Consider the following 21409-nt stretch of genomic DNA (forward strand, 5'->3'; position numbering starts at 1 on the left):
GCTGCTTTCACCCCATTATCTCCTTTGAACCCTGCACCAGCTGGGGGAACTGAGCAAGGCAAGGACTGTCTTCTTTGTTATCAACGGAAGAAACAGAGATTCAGAGCGATTAGGAGGCTGGGCCAAAACATTGGCCTCTCCTTGCCTAGCCTTGACCTCTTGGCATAACACAGTGTTGGCTTAAGCCAGGCATGTTCCTGAGTGAGGTCAGTTGTAAACAGCAGTTTTTGGGGTGTTCAAAGGGATCCCTATAAAAACGTTGGCCTCTCCTTGCCTAGCCTTGACCTCTTGGCATAACACAGTGTTGGCTTAAGCCAGGCGTGTTCCTGAGTGAGGTCAGTTGTAAACAGCAGTTTTTGGGGTGTTCAAAGGGATTCCTATAAACTTGGCTAGGATTTGCCTTGGGGCCAGTTGACTGGTGGGCCTTTCCCTTGGCGTGTACTCCAGCAGATCCAAGTGCAAGGTTTTTATATTTGATGTGAAATCCCTGTTAGAGTCATCAAAAAGCCCACGAAGAATAGATAGACCCAAACTCTTTTTTTTTTTCTTTTTTAAAATGTATTTTTATTGATTTTAGAGAAGGAGAGAGATAGAAACATCAATGATGAGAGAATCATTAATCTGCCTCCTGCACACCCCACACTGGGGAATTGAGCCCACAACCTGGGCATGTGCCCTGACTGGGAATCGAACAGTGACCTCCTGCTTCATAGATTGATGCTCAACTACTGAGTCACACTGGCGTGGCTAGGCCCAAACTTCTATCCATGTGGATGACATCCCTTAAAATGCTGTCTTCCTGCGCTCTGCAGGTCTAGTTTGCAGCAGATGCGATCATTAAATGACAAGGAGAAATAGAGCTTTTCCCTGAGGGTACTTCTGTAGAGACATCACCAGAAGTTGGCAAACTGGCTAACATAAAACGGAGATCCAGTGTCAGGATCTTGGAAAAATAAAGCTAAATGTTTAGCAGGTACCACACACTGAGGAAGAAGCCAGAGGGAGGAGAAAAGGAACTAGCGAGAGGTTGGAAAGAGATGGAGTTGGGCCCAAGGCCAAGGGGGCTAAGTGATAAGGCTCCTTTTGTGTGCTTTTTGGCCCCGACACAAGGCCAGTGTAAACTCCCTGCTCAAGTGTGCTATCTTAGGTTGAAATGCTAACATTTCATAATCCCCACTTGACACGGGCATGTCAAGAACAACCCCAAGCAAACAGAGAGGATAATTAATGGCCAAGACTATTATTTTTCACTTCACACGTGTGGGGAAGGGGTGTGGGTGGCTCATCAATATCCTGCTAGGTTTTGGGTTCATTTTCACACGCCTCTGTCAGCCATTCACCATTGGCCTTGCTGGTTGGTGATTGCCTTGGGTGCTTCTGGGTGTGGTATTGCAGGAGGGGACTGAGACTGCTGCGAAGAAGGAAATAGATTGCTCAGAGAGGAAAAATTGATGGTAGCTTAAGTGTCAACCACAGACAGGAGGTGAACAGTCACCTCCTTCTGCCTCAGCTGTTTGATGGTGTCTTATAGGCAAGTTTTCATTTGAAGGAGAAATGTCATTAAAGAACCCTGGTTTTCTCTTGTTAGTCTCTGAATGTCCAGGCTTTACGAGTCTAGGAGAGTGAGCTTTGTTCTGGCTCAACATGGGATGATGGGAACTCTCTTTGGAGGATGCTCACTGGCTCATCTGTGTTTCTTTACCAGCATTTATTTCTAAGTTGGTTTATACAAGAATTTACCTACTAGTTGGGGACAGGGCACAAGTAGACTCAGCTTCTTGAAACCTCAGAGCCTTTGTTTCTGGAATGAGCAGGCTGGGTTAGATCATTATTTCTCAGAAGGTGAGTTTCATGTCTCTTATGATTGCTCAAGCGACATAGGACAAGGTGATACAGAGGAACCTGCTAGTGGTTGGAAAGAGATGGAGTTGGGCCTAAGACACAAAATAAGTATATTTTTTATCCTCACCTAAGGATATGTGTGTTGTTGTTGTTTTGTTGTTTTAATTATTTTAGAGAGAGAAACATCAATGTGAGAGAGAAACATTGATCAGTTGCCTCACATATGCACCTCATATGGGGATCAAAGCGCAACCTAGATATGTGCCCTGACAGGAAATCGAACCTGTGACCTTTCGGTGTACAGGACAATATTCCAACAACTGAACCACATAGACCAAGGCAAGGCATAGAATAATTTTGAATCACTTTCTCTTTTCAGTTCTCTACCAATCCTTCTGATAGTGTCCAGGAGAAAGTCTCAGTTTGCAGCTAGTATACCTTCTGCTAGTGTATCCTTAACAACTCGCTGTCACTTGCTAATTTTCCTTTTTAAGGAAGTGCAGGCTTTAGGCTCTGCATCCTCTGGGCAGGAGTATCTAACAAGCATCTATTAACAATAGGACTCATTTTTTTTTAAAGTTGGTTACTAATTATGGCAATTGATTTTCCCTATAAGGCAGTGATATTGTTTGTTTTTACAAGTTTGCTTAAGTAAAATATGAGTTACTTAAGAAAATATTAACTACACAATAGCTCAGGTGATATGTACATTTTGCAACAAAAAAAAAATTGTTATGATGGTATCAACCGTTTAGACACAGTGCCTTAGGGGAGTGTTCTGAGCCGTTCTGGAATCAGAACTATGCCACAGTAAGTTCTCACATTTGGGCACAGCCACTTACAGGCTAAACTTGAAATTTGGACTTTGAGCATGGGACCCAGATTTCAAATATAAAGATTTTTAAACTGATAAAAGCTGGCCTTAAAAAAACAAAAAACTGGTCTTAATGTATTGTACATTGACTAAATGTTGGCCAATTAAAACAAAACAAAACTGGATTTCTGTTCTAAAAACAAATCTCTGTCTCTTTTCAAAGCTTCAGAGTTAGTTTCCAAAGTTCCAGCTGAAATCATCTAACCTATCTTCCTTTGCCCTTCCCCCTGAGGAGAGGATTGAGCAATTTGGGGCAGCCGTAGAGTGAAGTGGTTAGGAACGTGGGTTTGAGGGTCAGACTGAGCTGTGTTTGAATGGCCGCTTGTGAGTCACAGTGGGACCTGGGACCGGTGACACATCCTCTAAGCCTCAGTTTCCTCACCTGTAAAATGAGAACTTACGAGGGAATCCTGGAGAAGAAATGGGCACGCAGAGGGCGCCCCAGAGCAAGTGCCCACAGCTCCCTGGCAGCAGCAGCAGCCTCTGTTTTGCATGTATATTCGTGGAGCGGAAGCTTGGGTGACCAGCCCTGTCAGTGGTCTGCTGGGAGGTCACTTTCCTTTTAGGAAACACCCACCCAGTTTCCCAGGGGTTCGCATTGGCACTGGGCACTATTTTTTTTTTTTTTTTTAACAAAAGATGTTCCACGCCCACTGGTATGCTTCGCATTCTTTCCTGCCAGGTAGGATGAAAAATGTCTAGGGTGGTTTTCAACCATTCCCATAATGCCTTTCACACAGGAGATGGAGTTTGGGCTCTGAGTGGAGGAGCTCTGGTCACAGGAAATGAGGAGCAGGTCCTCTGTCCTCTCGGCCAGCTCCCACCTGACAGGCTTCGTCAGGAAATCTCAACCACGCTCCTAGCGAGGACACAGGCCCAGGGAAGGTGAGATGTCCTGTTCACTAGCAGGGCACTTTAATTACAAGTGGATCCTGAGATAAGCAATGTGGGGAAACTCCATAGTGTGGTGGGTGTGAGTTGGAGAAGAGTTAAGACAACTAAAAATGACCCCTAATGCTCTTTGATTCTCAGGAAGTATCTACTGAGACTAGACTCCAGCTAGCATTTTTCCTCCTGGGTTTAAAAAATAAGAGAAAGGCACGCAAGAAACTTCTACTTGGATTTGACCAACTCATCTATTATACAACCCTAGCATATAGGCAGGAATTGTCAGTCAGCAGAAGGGGTGTAGGGTAAGGTGACCAGACATCCCGGTTTTGGCGGGACAGTCCCGATTTTCAACAATTTGTCAAATTGTTAAAAATTGAGACATCTGGTCATCTTAGTAAGGAAGCAGGCAGTCTCACTGGGGAGTTTGGCAGACTGGGAGGCGGGCAGTGCTGGGAGGTGGCCATCCAGCGAACCTGCGATGCTGGATGGTAACCCCCCACTTCCCACGTGTGCCTTTGGGAGAACACTGACTGCTGGGCGCGCCTGCGCAGGCACCTGTGCGCCTGGCTGGCCCCTCAAAGATGCTGGGGGAGGAGACCAGAGGGGCTGTGGATTCCAGAGTGACAGGCTCCAATGTGGGAAGAACAGCTTCTACTTTCCCACCCCCTGCCTCCGTCTCCACCGCCCTCTGCCTCTGCAGTCCTGGTTTCCTTCAGGGTTCCCGCTGGCTTCGGAAGTGAGCAGCATTGTGGTTAAGTGCCTAGGCCTTGCTGAGTAAAAGCCTCGGGGCTCACTTCTGGCTCTGACACTCACGCCACTGGCTGTACGACCTCAGGCAAGGTTCGGAACCCCACGGAGCCTCAGTTTCCTGCTTTGTGAAATGGGTATGTCAATAATACTCACGTAAGAGAAGTCAAGGAAATCCGGCACAGAAAGCACTTTGGCACAGCGTGGTGTGAAGTCATCCTCGGTGTTACTGCCATTATGTCGTTTGTGCTGGAAGAGGAGGTTGTGCGTCCTGGGAAGCCAGTGTGGGGGGTGGTGGGGGAAGGCTTTCAACTCAGGCAGACTTGACTTTGAATTTCAGCTCTGCCAATTAATTGCTGGGTATGACTTGGGGCAGGTCGCTTCCCTTCTCTGAACACCTGCCTCCTCTTCTATAAAATGGAGTGACAGGGTTGCTATACCAAATAGATGAGTGGATGAGTGAGTGTGTGTGTGTGTGTGTGTGTGTGTGTATGTGTATGTCTGTCTGTGTTTTCCTATTTATGTGTGCATGTTCCTGCTTATGTTCCAGGCCCCCCCCCCCCCCCCCGCCCTGTATGGGGTAACTCCATGGCTCTTGGTGCCTCCTCCTTCACACCCAGGGGTCCCCATTGTCTACATAGCACTTCCTTCTCTACTTGTCAGAAGAATCGCAGCTGGGTGATTTCTCAGTTTCTAGAGAACTGCTAGAATCTGAGCAGGCAGGGGCCCTGGCAGCACGTAATTTAGCAGTTCAGAAGGCGTCGCAGGCTCAGGCAGCCTCCTTGCACCCCACTTCTGCTTTGCAAATTCCAGGAGCAGCCCAGAGCCTGACTCTTAAATTGCAGAGCAGAAGGAGGAAGTGCCTGCCGGGTAAACGAGCCTTTCCCTCCATCCCTGGGGGGGCCTTGTCCAGGGAAATTGTTGCCTCATTATCCCCCCTGTCGTTTCCTCTGTGCATGGCCTGTGCTGGAAAACTCCTGGGAGCTTGGCCCCTTTCTGCAGGAATAAATAACTTTCTTCTTCTACCACAAAACTGCCTTTGTTTCTTCTGGAAACTTTTATTGGCACCCCTTCGCCCCGACTCTCCAGTGGCTTAACCAACATTTCTCACAAGAAACGTAACAGTCAAATCACAGGTTTGTATTTACTTCTTTTCTTTTAAGTCAACTTGCCATTGTCTATTCATTTTCCCCCTGGTGTCTTTGTAATTGAAATGATCCGTGAGGGACTGTCTGTGGCTTCTGCCTGCTTTTGTCGTTGGCGTGTGATACGCTCTTTTTCAAATTCACAGGCTTCTGAGTTTTAATAGTCTGTAGATAATGATACATCTGGCTGCATGTTAATTGCTGAGAGTTAGAAATGACACATAACCGCTGTGTTTCAAGGTTGTAAATGTACAGTCCTGAGCGCCAGCGTTTTCTATGAGCCTTTGGGAAAATCCATTGTTGGTGGGCATTTTTTAATGCCCATGATTAAAAATGTGGCACAGAATGAAAACTCTCTCAAATCAAGTTCATGTTGTGTTCTGCATGTTCAATTTCCTGAACAGCATGCCTTGTCCCATATTTTTTCTTACATCTCATTCATAGGTCCGTGAGTGGTGAGATACAAGCTGAAAGACACACACACAGGAAAGTTAAATTTTATTTTATTTTATACTCAATTCCATCAAGTCACTTTGGCTGTGTAACTGGTAGATGCTTCCATTTTGAATAACCGGGTCCCGGTGTATTCTGTTCCCAGCAGAGAGCAGGCTGTGCTGAAACACCCAGGGGCGGAGTTTGGGGTCCTCCTTGCGGGTGTGCTGGAGGATGCGCGTGGACCAGTGATCTGAGGGATGCGGTGTGCCAGGAGAGAAGGCCAGGTGCTCCCGGGGAGCACAGCACGTGTCTTTTAGTGTTTCCTCTCTTCAAGGCTTGTTCGCTCAAAGTCATTGTTCTCAGAAACAGACACTGTCTGGGGAACATGCAGTGCGAGTCGTGTTCTCCTCCTGCAGACCCGGGGTCCCTGGTCAGATGTCCCCTGTAGGTTTCACCCAGCAGCTGAATGTGGGACCGCTGTCCCAGCCTCGTCCTCAGTCAGATGGCAGACCTGGCTGTCAGTGCTCCTTGCCTGAGATGTGCTGGATTGTGCCAGATTCTACTGGAACAGGCTGTTCTTCCCTTGGGACATTGAGATTATGATCTAGGCATCCTTTGTCATGTTTATCATTTCTTTTTTCTCCTCCTCTTCTGGGAAGTTGAGAGAATGCTGGGCTTCGAGGAATGGCAGGTGGGTGAGAGAGAACTTGGCAGTGGATCCGTATGGTCCTTCATGGAAGCCAAAGGTAACATGCTATGTAGGGGAGACCTTCCACCTTGAACATCTGGCAGGGGTTGGATGCATATCGTTGAGTCAGTCAAACTGTACACATTTGTGAGTTCCTATCACTGCCTCACCCCAGATAGCATTGGGATCAGGCAAGATTGGAGACCAGTTTTTCTAGCCAGTGACCCAGCAATGTGGGGTGCAGTGGGAATGGGGGAAGCAGATCTCAAGCCCCACCTACTTGGGTTCCCTTCCCCCACTCAGGTTCTGGTTTGGGGATGTCAAGGCTAAAGTTTTTCTCTCCTCAGGACATAGCCTTGGATCCTGCCACACCACCCCCAGGTTTGCTCTATCTGGCCAGAGCTTGACTGAACAGACAGTCAAGGTGCAGGAAGAAAGGGAAGGCAGGAATGTGACATCAGAATACTGGTCTCACAGCCGTTGGACCTCGGTGGTGAGAGCTTGTCTTCGGTGAGATGGCGGCAGGGGACTCGGGCTCCAGCGTTGTCCCCGGGAGGCCAGGGGGAAATCCAGAGCAGAACGCACAGGGCGGGAGTATGGGGCAGGTTTGTTCCAGGCACACGGCAGGCAGGGTCTCTCGTCAGCTTCCCAGCAACTCCGGGAGGGAATAGGAGAGTCACCCCCACTTCCCCGGGGAGACGAAGCCGTTGGAGGTGGCCCGAAGTCAGGGTGTTGAGACCATAGGATACTGAGCTCAGAAAAGTTATCTCCTATTTTACCCTTAAGTCCTGTACAGAGAATCACCATTCTCAGAGCCAGAGTGATAAGAACTTGGTCACTTTCTACAGAGGTTTTCGGAGTAACTCTAAGCACTGGGGAAGTCTCAGCAAATGCCTCGAAAGTACCCTACACAACAGTTCCGGAACCCTGAGCAGGGGTGGAATGCCCAGGGGCATTGTCCTCCCCCTTCCCCTCCCCCGCAGCCCAAAAGGGAAGCCAGGGAAGCCCTTGAACCGAGATAAACAAGCACAGCATTGATATCCCACCTCAGGGTTTCCAAGAAGTCAATAGGAAATGACCCGACAGGGCCTTCCTCTGGGCCCTGTGGCTGTGATTAGGCCACCACGCCGCCTCCTGGGGCCTCGTTGGCATCCAACCCCCAGGGATGTGCAGCTTTGGCCCCCGTTTTCCAGACCTGGGGACAGTTGTAGCATCGTGGTCACGTTCCTCCCTCTGGCATTCTTGCCCAAAATGCATAGCCTCGAGCTAATCATGAGAACACATCTCCCGAAAAGCCGGCCTCTGCTGGCATCCCTCCCTTCAGGAGGCCAAGCTCTGAGCAGCTGGCCCTGCTGCCTCCACAGAGGAAGAGCTGTGCTTGCCTCTCAGAGGCAGACGTGAGCCAGGGACCGCAGGGAGGGCTGAATGTTCCACTTCCTCTTTCTCCGAAGGTCTGCAGGGCCACGTCTGGGCATGACCAAGATGAGTTTCAGGCAGTGGGCTGGCGTTTGCTGAAAGGAACTTATTGGGGTGTGGGTATGCATGTCTCCTTCTGCCCAAGGTTAAGTAATAGTAACATCCTGTGCAAGAGAACTTGAATGTGGTTTTCTACTAAACTCCCATATTTTAGGGCTGTTTATTAGATGTGTTTAATCCTGGGCCAATTTAACCAGTAGCAGACTAATAAAATAACAACTTTGGGCACGTTGCCAGGACAAATGTTGACTTACCCTTACAATGTTGACTGAAATGAATAACTTTGAAAGTAATTGAGGAGTGAAACCTTAGCCAAAAATACAGTGTCTAAAACAGTGGTTCTGTTTTATTTTACTGGCACAGCTAAGAGATCACACTCCATAAGCCAGGCTGCTGCTGCCTGCTGCAGCAGTCAAAGTCCTACCTTTTTTCTTTCCTTTTTTTTTTTTTTTTTTTAATCCTCACCCAAGGGTATTTTTCCATTGATTTTTAAAAAATATATTTTATTGATTTTTTACAGAAAGGAAGAGAGAGGGATAGAAAGTTAGAAACATTGATGAGAGAGAATCATCGATCAACTGCCTCCTACACATTCCCTACTGGGGAAGTGCCTGCAACCAAGGTACATGCCCTTAACCAGAATCAAACCTGGGACCCTTCAGTCTGCAGACCTACGCTTTATCCACGGAGCCAAACCGGTTTCAGCTCCATTGATTTTTAGAGAGAGTGGAAGAGAAAGGGAAAGTCAGAGAGCAAAATTGATGTGAGAGAAACATATCAATTAATTGCCCCCTGCACGAGCCCTGATCAGGCCTTTGCAGGGGAGGAGCCTGCAACTGAGGTACAGGCCCTTGACCAGAATCAAGCCCGGGACCCTTCAGTCCACCGGCCAATGCAGTATCCACTGAGCCAAACTGGCTAGGGCTCAGAGTCCTACCTTTTACTGAATTATTTCCCAAGGTTCTTTTATTTTTTTCAGCGTACAAACCATCATTCAGCAAACATGAATTTCCCTGTGGAAGACAAATAGGATAGGTTATTTTTCCCATGTGGGAGAAAAAAAATTCCATGATGATGAGAAGAATAAAGATAATAATGTGCTTGAGGAAAAATTCAATGATAATGAGAAGAATAAAGATAATAATGTGCTTGAGGTCTTCCCTCAAAAACAGAATGGTCTGCCTCCTGAGAGTTTGCAGTAAAATTGTTTCTCTAGGCTGTGTATACTGGATGAAACCCATCTAGCTCCCTCCACTCCCCACCTTTCCTTCACTTTGTCATTTGGTTTATACAGATGTTAGAGAGCCATACTGTTTTTCTAGCATGTTTTGGACTTGAAGGAAGCAGTGAAGGCCTGGAGGAAATGACGCCAGGATGACCACAGGAGTTGTCCTGAAATGCGATTTCTTTCAATCCCTTCCTTCTATGCATTATACGGGAAGCTGTGTTTGGGCAGGGTCTGAGCAGCTCTCAGAGGCTCATGTCAGCATTGTCTGAGCTCAGTCAAATGTCCGCCTGATGCCTCTCCCTTCACCACGGCAGCCCTAAAATGACCACCACGTAGACTGACCTTGACCAGATGCTGGGGATGCTGACTGGACTCTGGTGCTGACTGACTGTCCCAGGCAAAGACCAACCCCCTATGCCGGGAGTAAGGCGTAATTTCTGCAACCTTAGCGGTGTTCAGTGGTGTGCCCCTGAGGGTTGATGGATTTGCCCAGACCATCTTGGGACACCTCCATCATCTGCTTTTCAGCATTTCCATGGGGGGTGGGGCTAGAGAAATGATCAGACCTTCAGCACAACAATCTAACACCCTGCCTGCAGCTCTGCAGCAGCGTGGCCATGGGACTAAGCATGTTCTGAGATTTTATTTAGCCAGGCTCTCCTTATTTCCCATTAGCAAATAAAGATTACCCCCCTCCCCAGCACACACACACACACACACACACACACACACATACACACACAAACACCAGCCCTTGTTTTTCTCTTTTAAAGAAGGAAGGAAATTGGGATGTTTTCCTTCAAGGGTCCGGCAGGGAGAGAGTTGGGCCATGTTATCAAAGAGGAAATCAGACCTCCCTTGGGTGCTGGAGCGAGGCAGCCTGACTCCAGGGGGAAGATAAACAGAGGGGCGTGGCCTCCATCTGTGAGGGAGCCAAGGAGCTGTTCCAGGTGGTTTATCAAGGTCCACAGCGCCTGTGCTCCTTTGTTGGGATCACTGATAAGCATCTCTTGGGGAAAATTACAGTTCTGGATTTGAAGATTGTTTGCTCACCTTATGGGTTAGAAGTCAATAATTCTGACATGGGTTTGGCCTAATCAATGAAGCCAGGTTTCAATTAGATGTGGGACTCATTGTTTTTTTCTTTTTAATTTCTGGAAACAGATGTCAGAGGAAAGAAAACAGAAAAAAATACTTTTCATGGAAATTTTGGAGTTGGAAACCATTATTTCTTTACTGGTGTTTGCTTTCTCTCTCCCCCCTCCCCCATTTCATTCATTCATAGATAGATAGATAGATAGATAGATAGATAGATAGATAGATGGTAAAGGGTCACTTTCAGGCTCCAGAGAAGCTCCCCTTCCTGTTTCTGCAGCCCCACTACTCTTGCTCAGGCTCCTCATTGCTGCCTCTGCCCTGCAGCCACTGGGGATGCCCTGCCTGATGCCCACATGCCCCATTCCTTGCCCGCTGCAGCCAACACTGACTCTCCTGGGCACTCTGCCTGGACCAGCCTCTGGCTCTCCCTGTTCCCTGGGAGAAGCTCTTCCTAGGTGACACCTGTCAGTGAGCCCACTTTGCAGGTGCCCGGTAATCACCGGCAGAACTGGAATTAAAAGGAGGCACGTAGTCACAGCGTCTCTCTCCAGGATGTGTACTCATCACAGAGGGAGTGCAGGAGGTCTCCCTCACTCACGGGGCAATGTTGGTGACCTGTTGTCTACCACACTCCAAAATATTAAATGGAAAATTCCAGAAACAAACAGCTCATACGTTTTAAATTGCACACTGTTCTGGGTGGTGTAATGAAACCTCGTGCTGTGCTGCCCAGGACATGAATCATCCCTTTGTCCAACAGATTCATGCTCCACATGGCCCCTGCCCGTTAGCCAGTTAGTAGCGTCTCAGTTATCAGATCACCTCTCGGGGTACCGCAGTGCTTGTGGTCAAGTCACCCCTCCTTCGCTTAATAATGGCCCTAAGCACAAGAGGAGTGATACTGGCAATTCAGATATGCCAACGAGAAGCGGTAAAGTGCATCGTTTAAGTGAAAAGGTGACATTTCTCTGAGTAAGGAAAGAAAAAAACTTGTATGCTGAGGTTGCTAAACTCTACAGTAGGAACAAATCCTCCATGAAATTGTAAAGAAGGAAAAAGAACATTGTGCTAGTTTTGCTCAAACTGCAAAAGTTACAGCCACAGTGCATGGTAAGTGCTTAATTAAGATGCTAAAGACATAAAACTTTATCATAGGTACGTATGTTTAGGAAAAACACATCGTGTATAGTATATAGTTCAGTACAGTCCATTTCAGGCATCCACTGGGAGTCTTGGAACATCCCCACCCCCACCCCACCCACACCCCTGAGGCGGTAGGGGGCGTGGCTACTGTGCTAGTAACTTTACAATCTAGAAATCCAACAGACACGCCTGTATTCCTTTCCTAGGGCTGCTGTAACCAAGTACCACATGCTGGTGGCTTCGAATAACAGAAATGTATTTTCTATGGCTCTGGAAGTCCAGAGTTAAGGTCTCAGCACAGCATGATCCCTCTGAAATCCATGGGAGAATCCTTTCTTGCCTTCCTAGCTCCTGGGGTTGGCTGTGAGTCTTTGGTGTTCTGTGTATGGTAGATAAATCACTCCTGTCGCTCTCTTTGTCATCGCATGGCATTCTCCCTGTGTGTCTCTTATAAGGACACCAGTGATTGGGTTTAACTAATCTAGTGTGGCTCCACCCTAACTTGATTACCTCAGTAAAGATCCTATTTCCATATAGGGTCATATTCATAGGTTCGGGGGTAGAAATTCATCATATATTTTTGGAGGGACACAGTTCAACTCATAGCACCATCTTATCCAACAGGTCCAAGTTGTCATCAGGGACATAATGCACCCCCGGTATGATTCACCAAGAAGGGCATATCACTCTGCAGTTACCTCGTTCTTACTTAATCATGCTAGCACTCCTCAATTACTCTGAGGTTGTAAATTCCTTTTTTTATTATTTTATGATATCACATAATTGTCCTCATCCCCCCCCATTCCCATGCCAAACCCCTCCCCACATATGCCCTCACCCCCCCTGTTGTCCATGGCCACTGTCTAGGCCCATATGCATGCACACAAGTCCTTTGGTTGATCTCTTCCTCTTTCCCCCACCCTCCCCTACTTTACCTCTAGGGTTTGAGAGTCTGATCGCTGCTTCTCTTTCTCTGGGTCTGTTTGTTCACTAGTTTATGTTGTTCATTATTTCTTCTAGATGTGTGAGATCATGTGATCCAAGAAATAACATGCAGGTGATGAGAGCATCCTAGAGGGTTACTGGGTGGGTGAAACGTGGCCCCTGGGTGTGCAGTTCCCCCACACCTCCTGTTGCACAGATGGAGCTCAGCTAATGCTGCCCTGGTATTTCCAAGCATTGGAAAGGCTTTTTATTTTTTTATTTTTTTATGACTCCAGCAACTCATGGGCAAAAGCCTCTGCTGGCACACTTGGTTCTCCTCTCTCTTGCTCCTGGCCAGGTGCAGAGCAGCCAGGAGCAGTGCTCCCTGGCAGCAGAGCAGTCTCAGTCCCACACCTGTGTCTGTGCTTCTGGGCCCTCGAGGCTGTGGGTACGGCCCAGTGAAGGTACAGCTACAACTGTAACCATGAAGTGCAGGGAGAATGAGTGGGGGTTTCCTTATGCCATGCCTATTAGGATGGAACTGTTTGTGAAGGAATAAGACATTGTGCTAGCCCTGGCCGGCGTGGCTCAGTTGGTTGGGCATCATCCTGTGCGCTGAAAGGTTGCTGGTTTGATTCTCGGCCAGGGCACATGCCCCGATTGATGAAAAAAATATGACCTCCATGCCTTTCTTCATTCTCCCCTTCCTCTTACCCTTCTCTTTGTTCCCCTTTATTTATTTTTTCTCCCTTACTTGTCCTCTGAAAAAAAGAAAAAGCATTTGATAAAAGTTCGTATGGATTCATGATAACAATTCACAGCAAACATAGCATGAAGGGAACTTTCTCTACTTGAAAAGGGGTGTCTTGTCCGTGCTTTCAAGAAACATAATACTTAAGGATGAAATCTTCATATTAACCTGTTAACCGAGCGGGACGTATAAATACGTCAAACGTAAACAATATCGGGTACAGGTAGGACGTATGAATACGTCCTTGAAATATATGTTGCACCCTGAAACGGGCGGGACATATATTTCCAAACAACAAAGGTATTAGTCATCCATACATGTCTCGACATGAATTTAAGACACAGAGGGAATCAGTATAATTTTGCTATTGAGAGTGGTGGACGTGTTCTGGGTGAGCAGTGACGGGTATGTACTTACACTTACCTACCTATTTTTGCATTATATATTATTTACTTACATTTTTTTATATCTCCAACCTTTATATAATAAAAAAACATATAAAATTGATCCAATCATCAATAATTTGTCAGAAAATTTTAAAAGTTTTATGTATGTGAACGAGAAATATGCGTAGATGAATCTCTTTTATTGTGGAAAGGGAATTTATCTTGGAAACAATATATATCTACAAAAAGAGCTAGATTTGGAATGAAGTTGTTTATTTTGACTGAAAGCCAATTTGGATACGTACAAAATATAATTTTATACTCAGGCAAGGACACAAATTATGGTTCGAACTACCCACAAGCAAAACAATCAACAAGAATTGTTTTGGAGTTAACACATGACTTACTGAATAAAGGGTAAAGGATTTACTTAGATAATTTCTATATGTCAATTCATTTGGCTGAACTTTTGTGTCAAAACAATACAGACATTGTTGTAACAATGAGGATAAACGAGTCGGAATACCCAGTGAAATAAAAACAAAAAAATTACAGAAAAATGAACATATGTAAGAATCAAAGACAAACTTATGGTTTTAAAATGAAGGATAAAAAAGATGTATTGATGCTCAGTTCTATTCATAATGATGAAAAGACAATGATTGAAAAGAGAGGAAGAAGGCAAGAAAAACCGAATGTTGTCCTAGTTTATAACAAGAATATGGGCGGCGTAGATTTGGGAAATGGCGTTATGGTGGCCTACACGGCTGCCCATAATAGGGTAAAAAAATTTTATAAAAAAATTTTCTACAATTGATATGTGCTACTTCAATGCATATATTATATACAAAAAAGATAAAGGTCATTTGGATCGATTACACTTTTTGATAGAGTGTGTAGAGAAATTGGTAGATAACAACATAGTGAAAACCCACCCAAAGACATCAACAAGCAGCTCTACATCTAAACCATCACGCTTAGTTGAAAGGCATTTTCCAGAACAAATGAAAAGCAATATAGGAAAAACTAAATCCAGGAAATGCCGAGTTTGCTACAAAAAAGTTGTTAGGAAAGAATCTACTTACTGGTGTCCAGATTGTAAGGTAGCACTATGTATCAACAATTGTTTTAAAATATATCACACGGAAGTTGAGTTTTAAATTTTTACATCTATATTTCAATTTTTTAAACTCAATATTTCTATTTTATTTGTGTGCTTTTTGTTTATTGTTCTGTAATTGTTAACTTTTATATTTTTTATTATATATAGAAATAAAAAATATTTTTTTGTAATCTTTTTTTTTTAATATATTTTATTGATTTTTTACAGAGAGAAAGGGGGAGAGAGAGAGAGAGAGCTAGAAACGTCGATGAGAGAGAAACATCGACCAGTTGCCTCTTGCACACCCCCTACCGGGGATGTGCCCGCAACCAAGGTACATGCCCTTGACCGGAATCTAACCCAGGACCTTTCAGTCCGCAGACTGACGCTCTACCACTGAGCCAAACTGGTTTCAGCTTTTTTTTTGTAATCTTTATAATTGTTTGTAAAATTTATAATTTTTTAATTCGATGTTTCCATTTTTTTGTTGATTTTCTTTTCTATTTGTTTGTAATTTTGTATTTTCCTTTGTGCTTTATATATAAATAAACGAAAAATATATATTTCATTTATTTTAATTAAGTATAAATAAAAAAAAAATAATATAAAATTATGTCCACTGGGCATGACTTACTGACACGTCCTAGTGAAAGAGTATGCACCCATTGTACATTGCGTAATTAAAAAGGGAACTCCCCGGTTAACAGGTTAATCACTTCTGATTCAGGAATTAGACTAGTGTACGCAGTAGCTCAGCTTGTAATCAACAGTATACAGGTGGTTCTAGCCATTGCAATAAGACAAGAAAAACAAAAAGCTGTAAGGCTGGAAAAGATGCAACAGAATTGTGTTGTTATTCAGAGAATGCTGCCTACATGAAACATGCAATGCCTTTTACTTTTCTTCTCTTTTAACTTTATTTAGTGTGCTGACCTTCTGCTCTGTCTTAAAATGGCATGGTGAGGGCGGTGTCTGCACTTGAGACAGGACGCCTTGTTCCTGGGTTTGGCATGCTAAACCTGCCCGGCGTGGTCTGGCCGTTGAGTTGTTGGACTAGGAAGCCTCTGCAATGAGATGTATTTTGTCACCTTTCTATAATGCCCAGAAGCAACCCTGGTATTGCATTCGCTAGTTCTGAGTAGCTTGTCTAACTAGAATCTGGGAACGTTTTCCTTGAGGGCTCTTTTTAGACAGCAGTAAAATGTATTAGCTGGATTCATACTGACTAAATGGAAAAGAAAAATTAAATTAGGCCAAGATTGTTTTTTTAATCGCCTATTCTCACTGACCGTATTTCATACTTCACTCCTGTGGGTCATGCACAACACCTCCTCCATGGACCCGGTAGCCTGGCTTTAAAATCGCACCTGCCTGCTCTGCTGGACCGCAGCACTAAGTCACGCAGCCATAATTTCTGGTTCAGTTGTTCATTACTTGGGAATGAGACTGGCAGAGAGCAGCCCGGTGTTGACTTCTGCACGGTCAGTGCCTTAGAAAGGGAGCTTTAAGAGCTTTCATGGCCGTCTCGTTAGCAGCCCTGCACCGCCTGCAGCAGAGCTGGCGTTGGCATCACGCGTTATGTTCTGCAGCTGTCCAACTGGGTCGTGTGAAAGGACAGCAAAGTCAGCAAAACCTCAGAAAAGATGACACAGCAGGTGGAGCAGAGCTGAGTCTTCTCCTGTCCTGCCAAGCGTGCAATACTCCCTGCCCCTTCTTAAAGTGAGAGAACTCAATTGGCAATTGCCCTTCAACCTCCCCACTCTGACATAGACTCTGTGACCCATCCACGTTAGCCATTAAAGGAACAGAGGCCCAGGAGCCTCCAGGTGCTGAAGTGAGTGCAGGATTACTGGAGACCAAGTCCTGGCCCCCACCCCAGGAAATCCCCCGCACCTCACTTGCTGCAGTGCAGTTCATGCCACCAAAGATGGTTATACCACAACGCTGGCATTGCCAGCCTAAGGCAGGACCCACATACAGGAATTCAGGGGATGCTCAAGAGTGTGTGCGCGTGCATGTGTGTGTGTGCGTGTGCGTGCGTGTGTGTGCGCGTGCGTGTGCGTGCATGTGTGTGTGTGTGTGTGTGTGTGTGTGTGTGTGTGTGTGTATTCATTATGCCAGTGATGCAGCTCTTACGTAAAACGTATTTTTAAAATCCTCCTCTGAGGACAGATGCTCGGGAGCCAGGAATTGGAGGGGGAGCATCCTGAAGGGCACTGTCACCTGGAGCAGCAGAGCTCTTGGATCTCTCAGCCACGGCAGGAATGTGAGGTCTCTTTCGTTGAGAGGTTTATCTTTCGTGTTTTGGAGCTGAGCCTTCCCAGTGTTGGGAGAGTTTCCTGTTGTCCAGCTCAGCAAGCCGAGAAGCTGGAGAGGTAGCCGGCAGCCTGGATGCGTTCTCCGTCTTGGAAAAGTGCTTCACTGCTTCGAGAAATCGTGACCTCACTCCTGGCCACAGTGCAGAATTGTTCTTGTTTTTATATTTAATTGCCAGCAAAGCTGGGTCCGTGTCAGAGAAGGCTTCTGATGTCTGAGGCTGGCAAGGGCACAAAATGACATGAGGGTTTCTTGGCCGAATCCCAAATCCAGACAGGATTTTCCCAAGCACCTACTATGTTCAGAACACTCTGCAGGGCTGTCCTGGAGAAGCAGAAGTTCTGGCTTGCTCCTCGAAACTCTGAGAGAAAGCGATGGCTGAGAAAGAAAGATGAGCATCTTGAGACTCCCCCTGGAGATGATCGAGGTTCGCCACAACGTTTGTCACGTTTGGCCTTTTCCACTAAAAGCCGGTGTGTTCGCGTGCTGCCCGGCGCCCACCGCAGGTCAGATGGAGCTTAGGAAGACAAGGGTAACTGCTCTCTTTGTCCTTGCAGGCTGTGTTGTCAGTCTGCTGTCTTATTTGTGTAATTCTTGTCTGCAGAGTCCCTGGCACCGGTCGGGTCTCTCACCACCAGCTTGGTTTTGGGGGAACGTGCAGATCTGCCCGTGTTTTATGTGGAGGTGGTTTTCAAAGCTTACGGTTGAATATAGTATAAAAACTGATTGCCCGCGGCAGGGTTTTTTCTCTTTGTGCGTTTTCTTCTGCTGTCTGGTTTTTCTTTGTAAGTATTGTGTACCTTTCAAATATACCGAATATGCAAATATGCTTTCTTAAGAGCCCAGGAATAGAAGAACTTCTTTAATTTTTTTTTTTTTTAAACTGGTTAACTAAAAGATTCCTTGTCTTTTAGAAAACCCAGTGCATACAGAAATGTGGAGAGTGGCTTTAGGCAAGGTGAAAAAAAAAAAAAAAGGTTTTTCAAAAGAAGACGCCAGAAGCCTCAGAGGCAGCCGCCTGACAAGGTCACTGGATGGGAAGTCTGAGGCAGCTTTCCTCTCAGGAGCGTTTGGGGAGAATGATGTTACCGAGTTAAACACTGTCAGCTATTGGGAGTGGGGGCAGGGAGCACATCTGGCCCCTTCGCTGTGTGCTCCGAGGCTGCTTCTGTTGACATCTGGCTGCCATTGCTCCTTCGGGCTCCTGAGCCAGGTCACCTCCGCGCAGCGGGAGTGAGACAGGGCACTGTTGGCGTTTCACAGATCCGTGTGCAGCTCGTGAGTGGGACGGACTTGTGGCCGAGTTATGTTTTCTTCGTCATCGACTTGACATTTCCATTTCTTTCTTCTTCTTTTTTATCCTACAGGAGCCTAGTAATAAACGGGTCAAACCCCTTTCCAGAGTCACGTCACTAGCAAACCTCATCCCGCCCGTGAAGGCTACCCCGCTGAAGCGCTTCAGCCAGACCCTGCAGGTAAGAGGCACAGCGGGCTCCTGTGTGCAGAAAACCATGTGCGGGAAGGGCGTTGCTGTTTTACCCAGAGTCTGCCCTGGTTTCAGACTGACCTGAATCGAGGTTTATTTCAATAGAAGGGAGCAAGGGAGGGGACTGAAAGGAAGAAAGAGATGTTTCAAGTTGTAAACTGGGGTCAGGCGGTGTTCTCTGAGAGGGGTAACGTGAGGAGTCATCTCTGTGCGGTCTTTTCTCACAAATCGTATTTCCGAGTTGCACGCCCCATTCCGACGCCCTCTGACAGGTTTCATTCTAACATGCCTCCGGGCCTCCTGAGGATGTGAATCAGAGGGCAAGAGAGCCTCGAGGTGCAGGCCGGGATCTGCACTTTGTAGCACATGGGAAAGGATTCAGCCCCCCTCCGTCTTCTTATGGCCCACGAGCTGGGGGTACTTTTTCCTTTTCTGCATGGCTGAGGAAAATTTAAAGAGGGGTTATATTCTACCGCACATGAAACTGATCCAAAATTCTAATTTCAGTGTCTATGAGTAAAGTTGTGCTGGGACCCAGGTATGCCCAGTATTTATGTCCTGCTTTTTGACTATGGCCGCTTTTGTACTCCAGTGGCAGAGTCTAGTAGTTGTGATCAGAGACCATATGGCCCACAAGGTCAAAAGTATTGTATTTGCTATCTGGTTCTTGGCAGAAAATGTGTGCGGACCCCTTGCTTAGGACAGGGGCTCTGGAAATGAAGTATCTGTCGCTCCAATACTCTGTCACCTTGGGCAGGTGACGTAACATCTCTAGGTCTTGCTTTTATTCCTAACGGGTGGACTGGGGTTGATGCCACCAGCTCCTTTACAGAATTGTTGTAAGTATTTACAAGATAGTGCATTTAAAAGGCTTGGTATAGTGCCTTGATCCTTAGTCAGCAGTCACTTATTTACTAATTAGTTAGCCAGGAAGTAAATATTACCTATGGTAGTAATTGTTTGGTTAACAAGTGGTGGTAGTTGTTCTTGCTCTTGAACTCCTGATAGAGTTTATCTTTTAAAGTGAAAGCTGAGATTTGTCCAGGCCTCCAACCCAGTTTGAGAATCATCTCTTATAGACGGAAGCCCGCAAAAGTCATGGCTGAGAAGGGTCATCTTGTTTAGCTGAGAAGTTGACTTGAATCTGCCTTTTCTCACTTGTCCTGAACAGTTTTCTTTGTAGTATTTTTTTTTTCCTTGACTTTGTGGGTCATTAGGAAAATTGTGGACTGGAACTCAGGGCTTGTCCCAGGCTCTGATAATCTATGACTTGAGAATGATTTGAGTCTCTCTCCTCCCCTCCTGTCCCTGCGTCCACATCATTCAGCCGATGTGCTATGACTCCGAGTTGCCCAAACTATTCTCGCTTGGGCTTCTCGGAGTCATGGCACATATAGAAGTATTTCGAATCATTGGGAGACAATTGTATCTTTTAACAACGGTATGAGTCCATTGATTCTCCATTTGGGGGGAAATAAAATTATGTTCCTACACACTATTCTCAAAAACAAGTTCCAGAGGGAAGAGAGATCTAAACATTCAACAAAAGGTCAAACCTTTGGAAGGAAATATGAAGTTAGACAAAGTCTTCTTAAACAAATCACAGCCAGATATATAACTATAAATTAAAAAATGATAAATTTGGCTCTAACTGGTTTGGCTCAGTGGAGAAAGCGTCAGCCTGTGGACTGAAGGGTCCCCCCAGGTTTGATTCCGGTCCTCCAAAGATTCCATCCTCTTTGGTGCTTCTCCCCTGACGTGCCCATGCCACAGTTAACCCTGCTCACAGTGTCTTCTGGATAAATACCTTAGCACATGGTTACCTATAGGCCTGGCTCTGGTTCTGTTGGTGCTGGGGCCTCTGGGTACCCCAAGTCCCCTTTGTGGGAGAGCAGAGGGGGGGAAAGAAGGTTGTCTGGAGGAGGCAGACGAAGGGCTTTGAAGCTAGTGGAGAAAAATGTGTTTACCTTCTCTCCCCCGTGACCAGCCCCTCAGCCCTCTGGCCAAGTTCATGGCAGGCTTCCTCTGGAAGATTCATCACCGCCCTAGTCCCGCACATCTGGTCTTTTGCTGAGTTCTGCTTTTTGGAAATTCTTCAGCTTGTCTACTTCTATTGCACCCTTTCCTTTCCATCCTGGCGACTGTGGCTCAAGTCCATTCACTCTGTAGCCATTTCCCCCCCTTAAGTATGAGACCCCCCATGTTGCCAGCATCTCTTCTCATTGTCTCCTGGGACAGTCCAACCTCTGCCCAGGAAGGGCCTCACTCACCCCCTCGTCATGCATCAGGCCCTCTTCCTGAGATCCTGGTGCTTACATTCTAGATAGAGATGCTTTCTGACAACTCCATGGCCACATCTGGCCCTCAAGTTGTGTTTTGTTTGGCTGCACAGTGCTTTGAGCTAACAATTAAAAACCAAAACAGTCTGTGTAAGGACCTGGCCTTCTGACTCCTCTTGAGGAAGTGGAAGGCTTGGTGGTGCTGGGCCTCTGTTCCCACATGGCAGTGAGGAGCCGGGCCTGTAGCCAGCCAGCCGTTACCTGCAGATGTCCCCATTGTAATACCTTCAACATCTTTTATTTGGCTTCCCAGGCAACCTTTATTTCTTTTCTCCTGCTGCTGTTCCATGCAGATCCTACGCAGGGAGCGCTGCAGGAAATATTTGATCACCTTGACAATTTGCATTGACCTAGAGAACTGGGGCAGAAAGAAGTCAAGCCATGTCTGAGATGCAGCAGACGAGAGCCAAGCAAGGATGAGAAAGCCAGACCCGAGGGAGGGAGCTGACATGTGGAAATCAGTTTCTAAAACCTCAAAGGTTTTTTTTTTTGTAGCAAAATAATTTTTATTTACTTTTTAAAAATATCATGGGTAATA

General features: G+C 46.1%; 1 protein-coding gene across 10 annotated transcripts in view; it reads left to right on the top strand.

Moving 5' to 3' along the window:
* The window catches only part of ARHGEF3 (Rho guanine nucleotide exchange factor 3), a 250794-nt gene that overhangs the window by 194699 nt on the left and 34686 nt on the right, over positions 1–21409 (top strand). For 3 of the 10 annotated variants that reach the window (XM_036430790.2, XM_036430795.1, XM_036430797.2), the window contains one exon: positions 18414–18521. The exons of 1 other annotated variant lie outside the window; for it this stretch is intronic. In XM_036430790.2, coding sequence (XP_036286683.2) covers positions 18414–18521 — 108 coding nt within the window. Of the gene's footprint in view, positions 1–17449; positions 17579–18413; positions 18522–18637; positions 18674–21409 lie in introns of those variants that run through there. 6 more of the 10 variants (XM_036430792.2, XM_036430794.2, XM_036430791.1 and 3 more) reach the window with 5 other exon arrangements.

The sequence above is a fragment of the Pipistrellus kuhlii genome, unplaced genomic scaffold, assembly GCF_014108245.1.
Source record: "Pipistrellus kuhlii isolate mPipKuh1 unplaced genomic scaffold, mPipKuh1.p scaffold_m20_p_11, whole genome shotgun sequence".
NCBI classification, from domain to species: Eukaryota; Metazoa; Chordata; class Mammalia; order Chiroptera; family Vespertilionidae; genus Pipistrellus; species Pipistrellus kuhlii.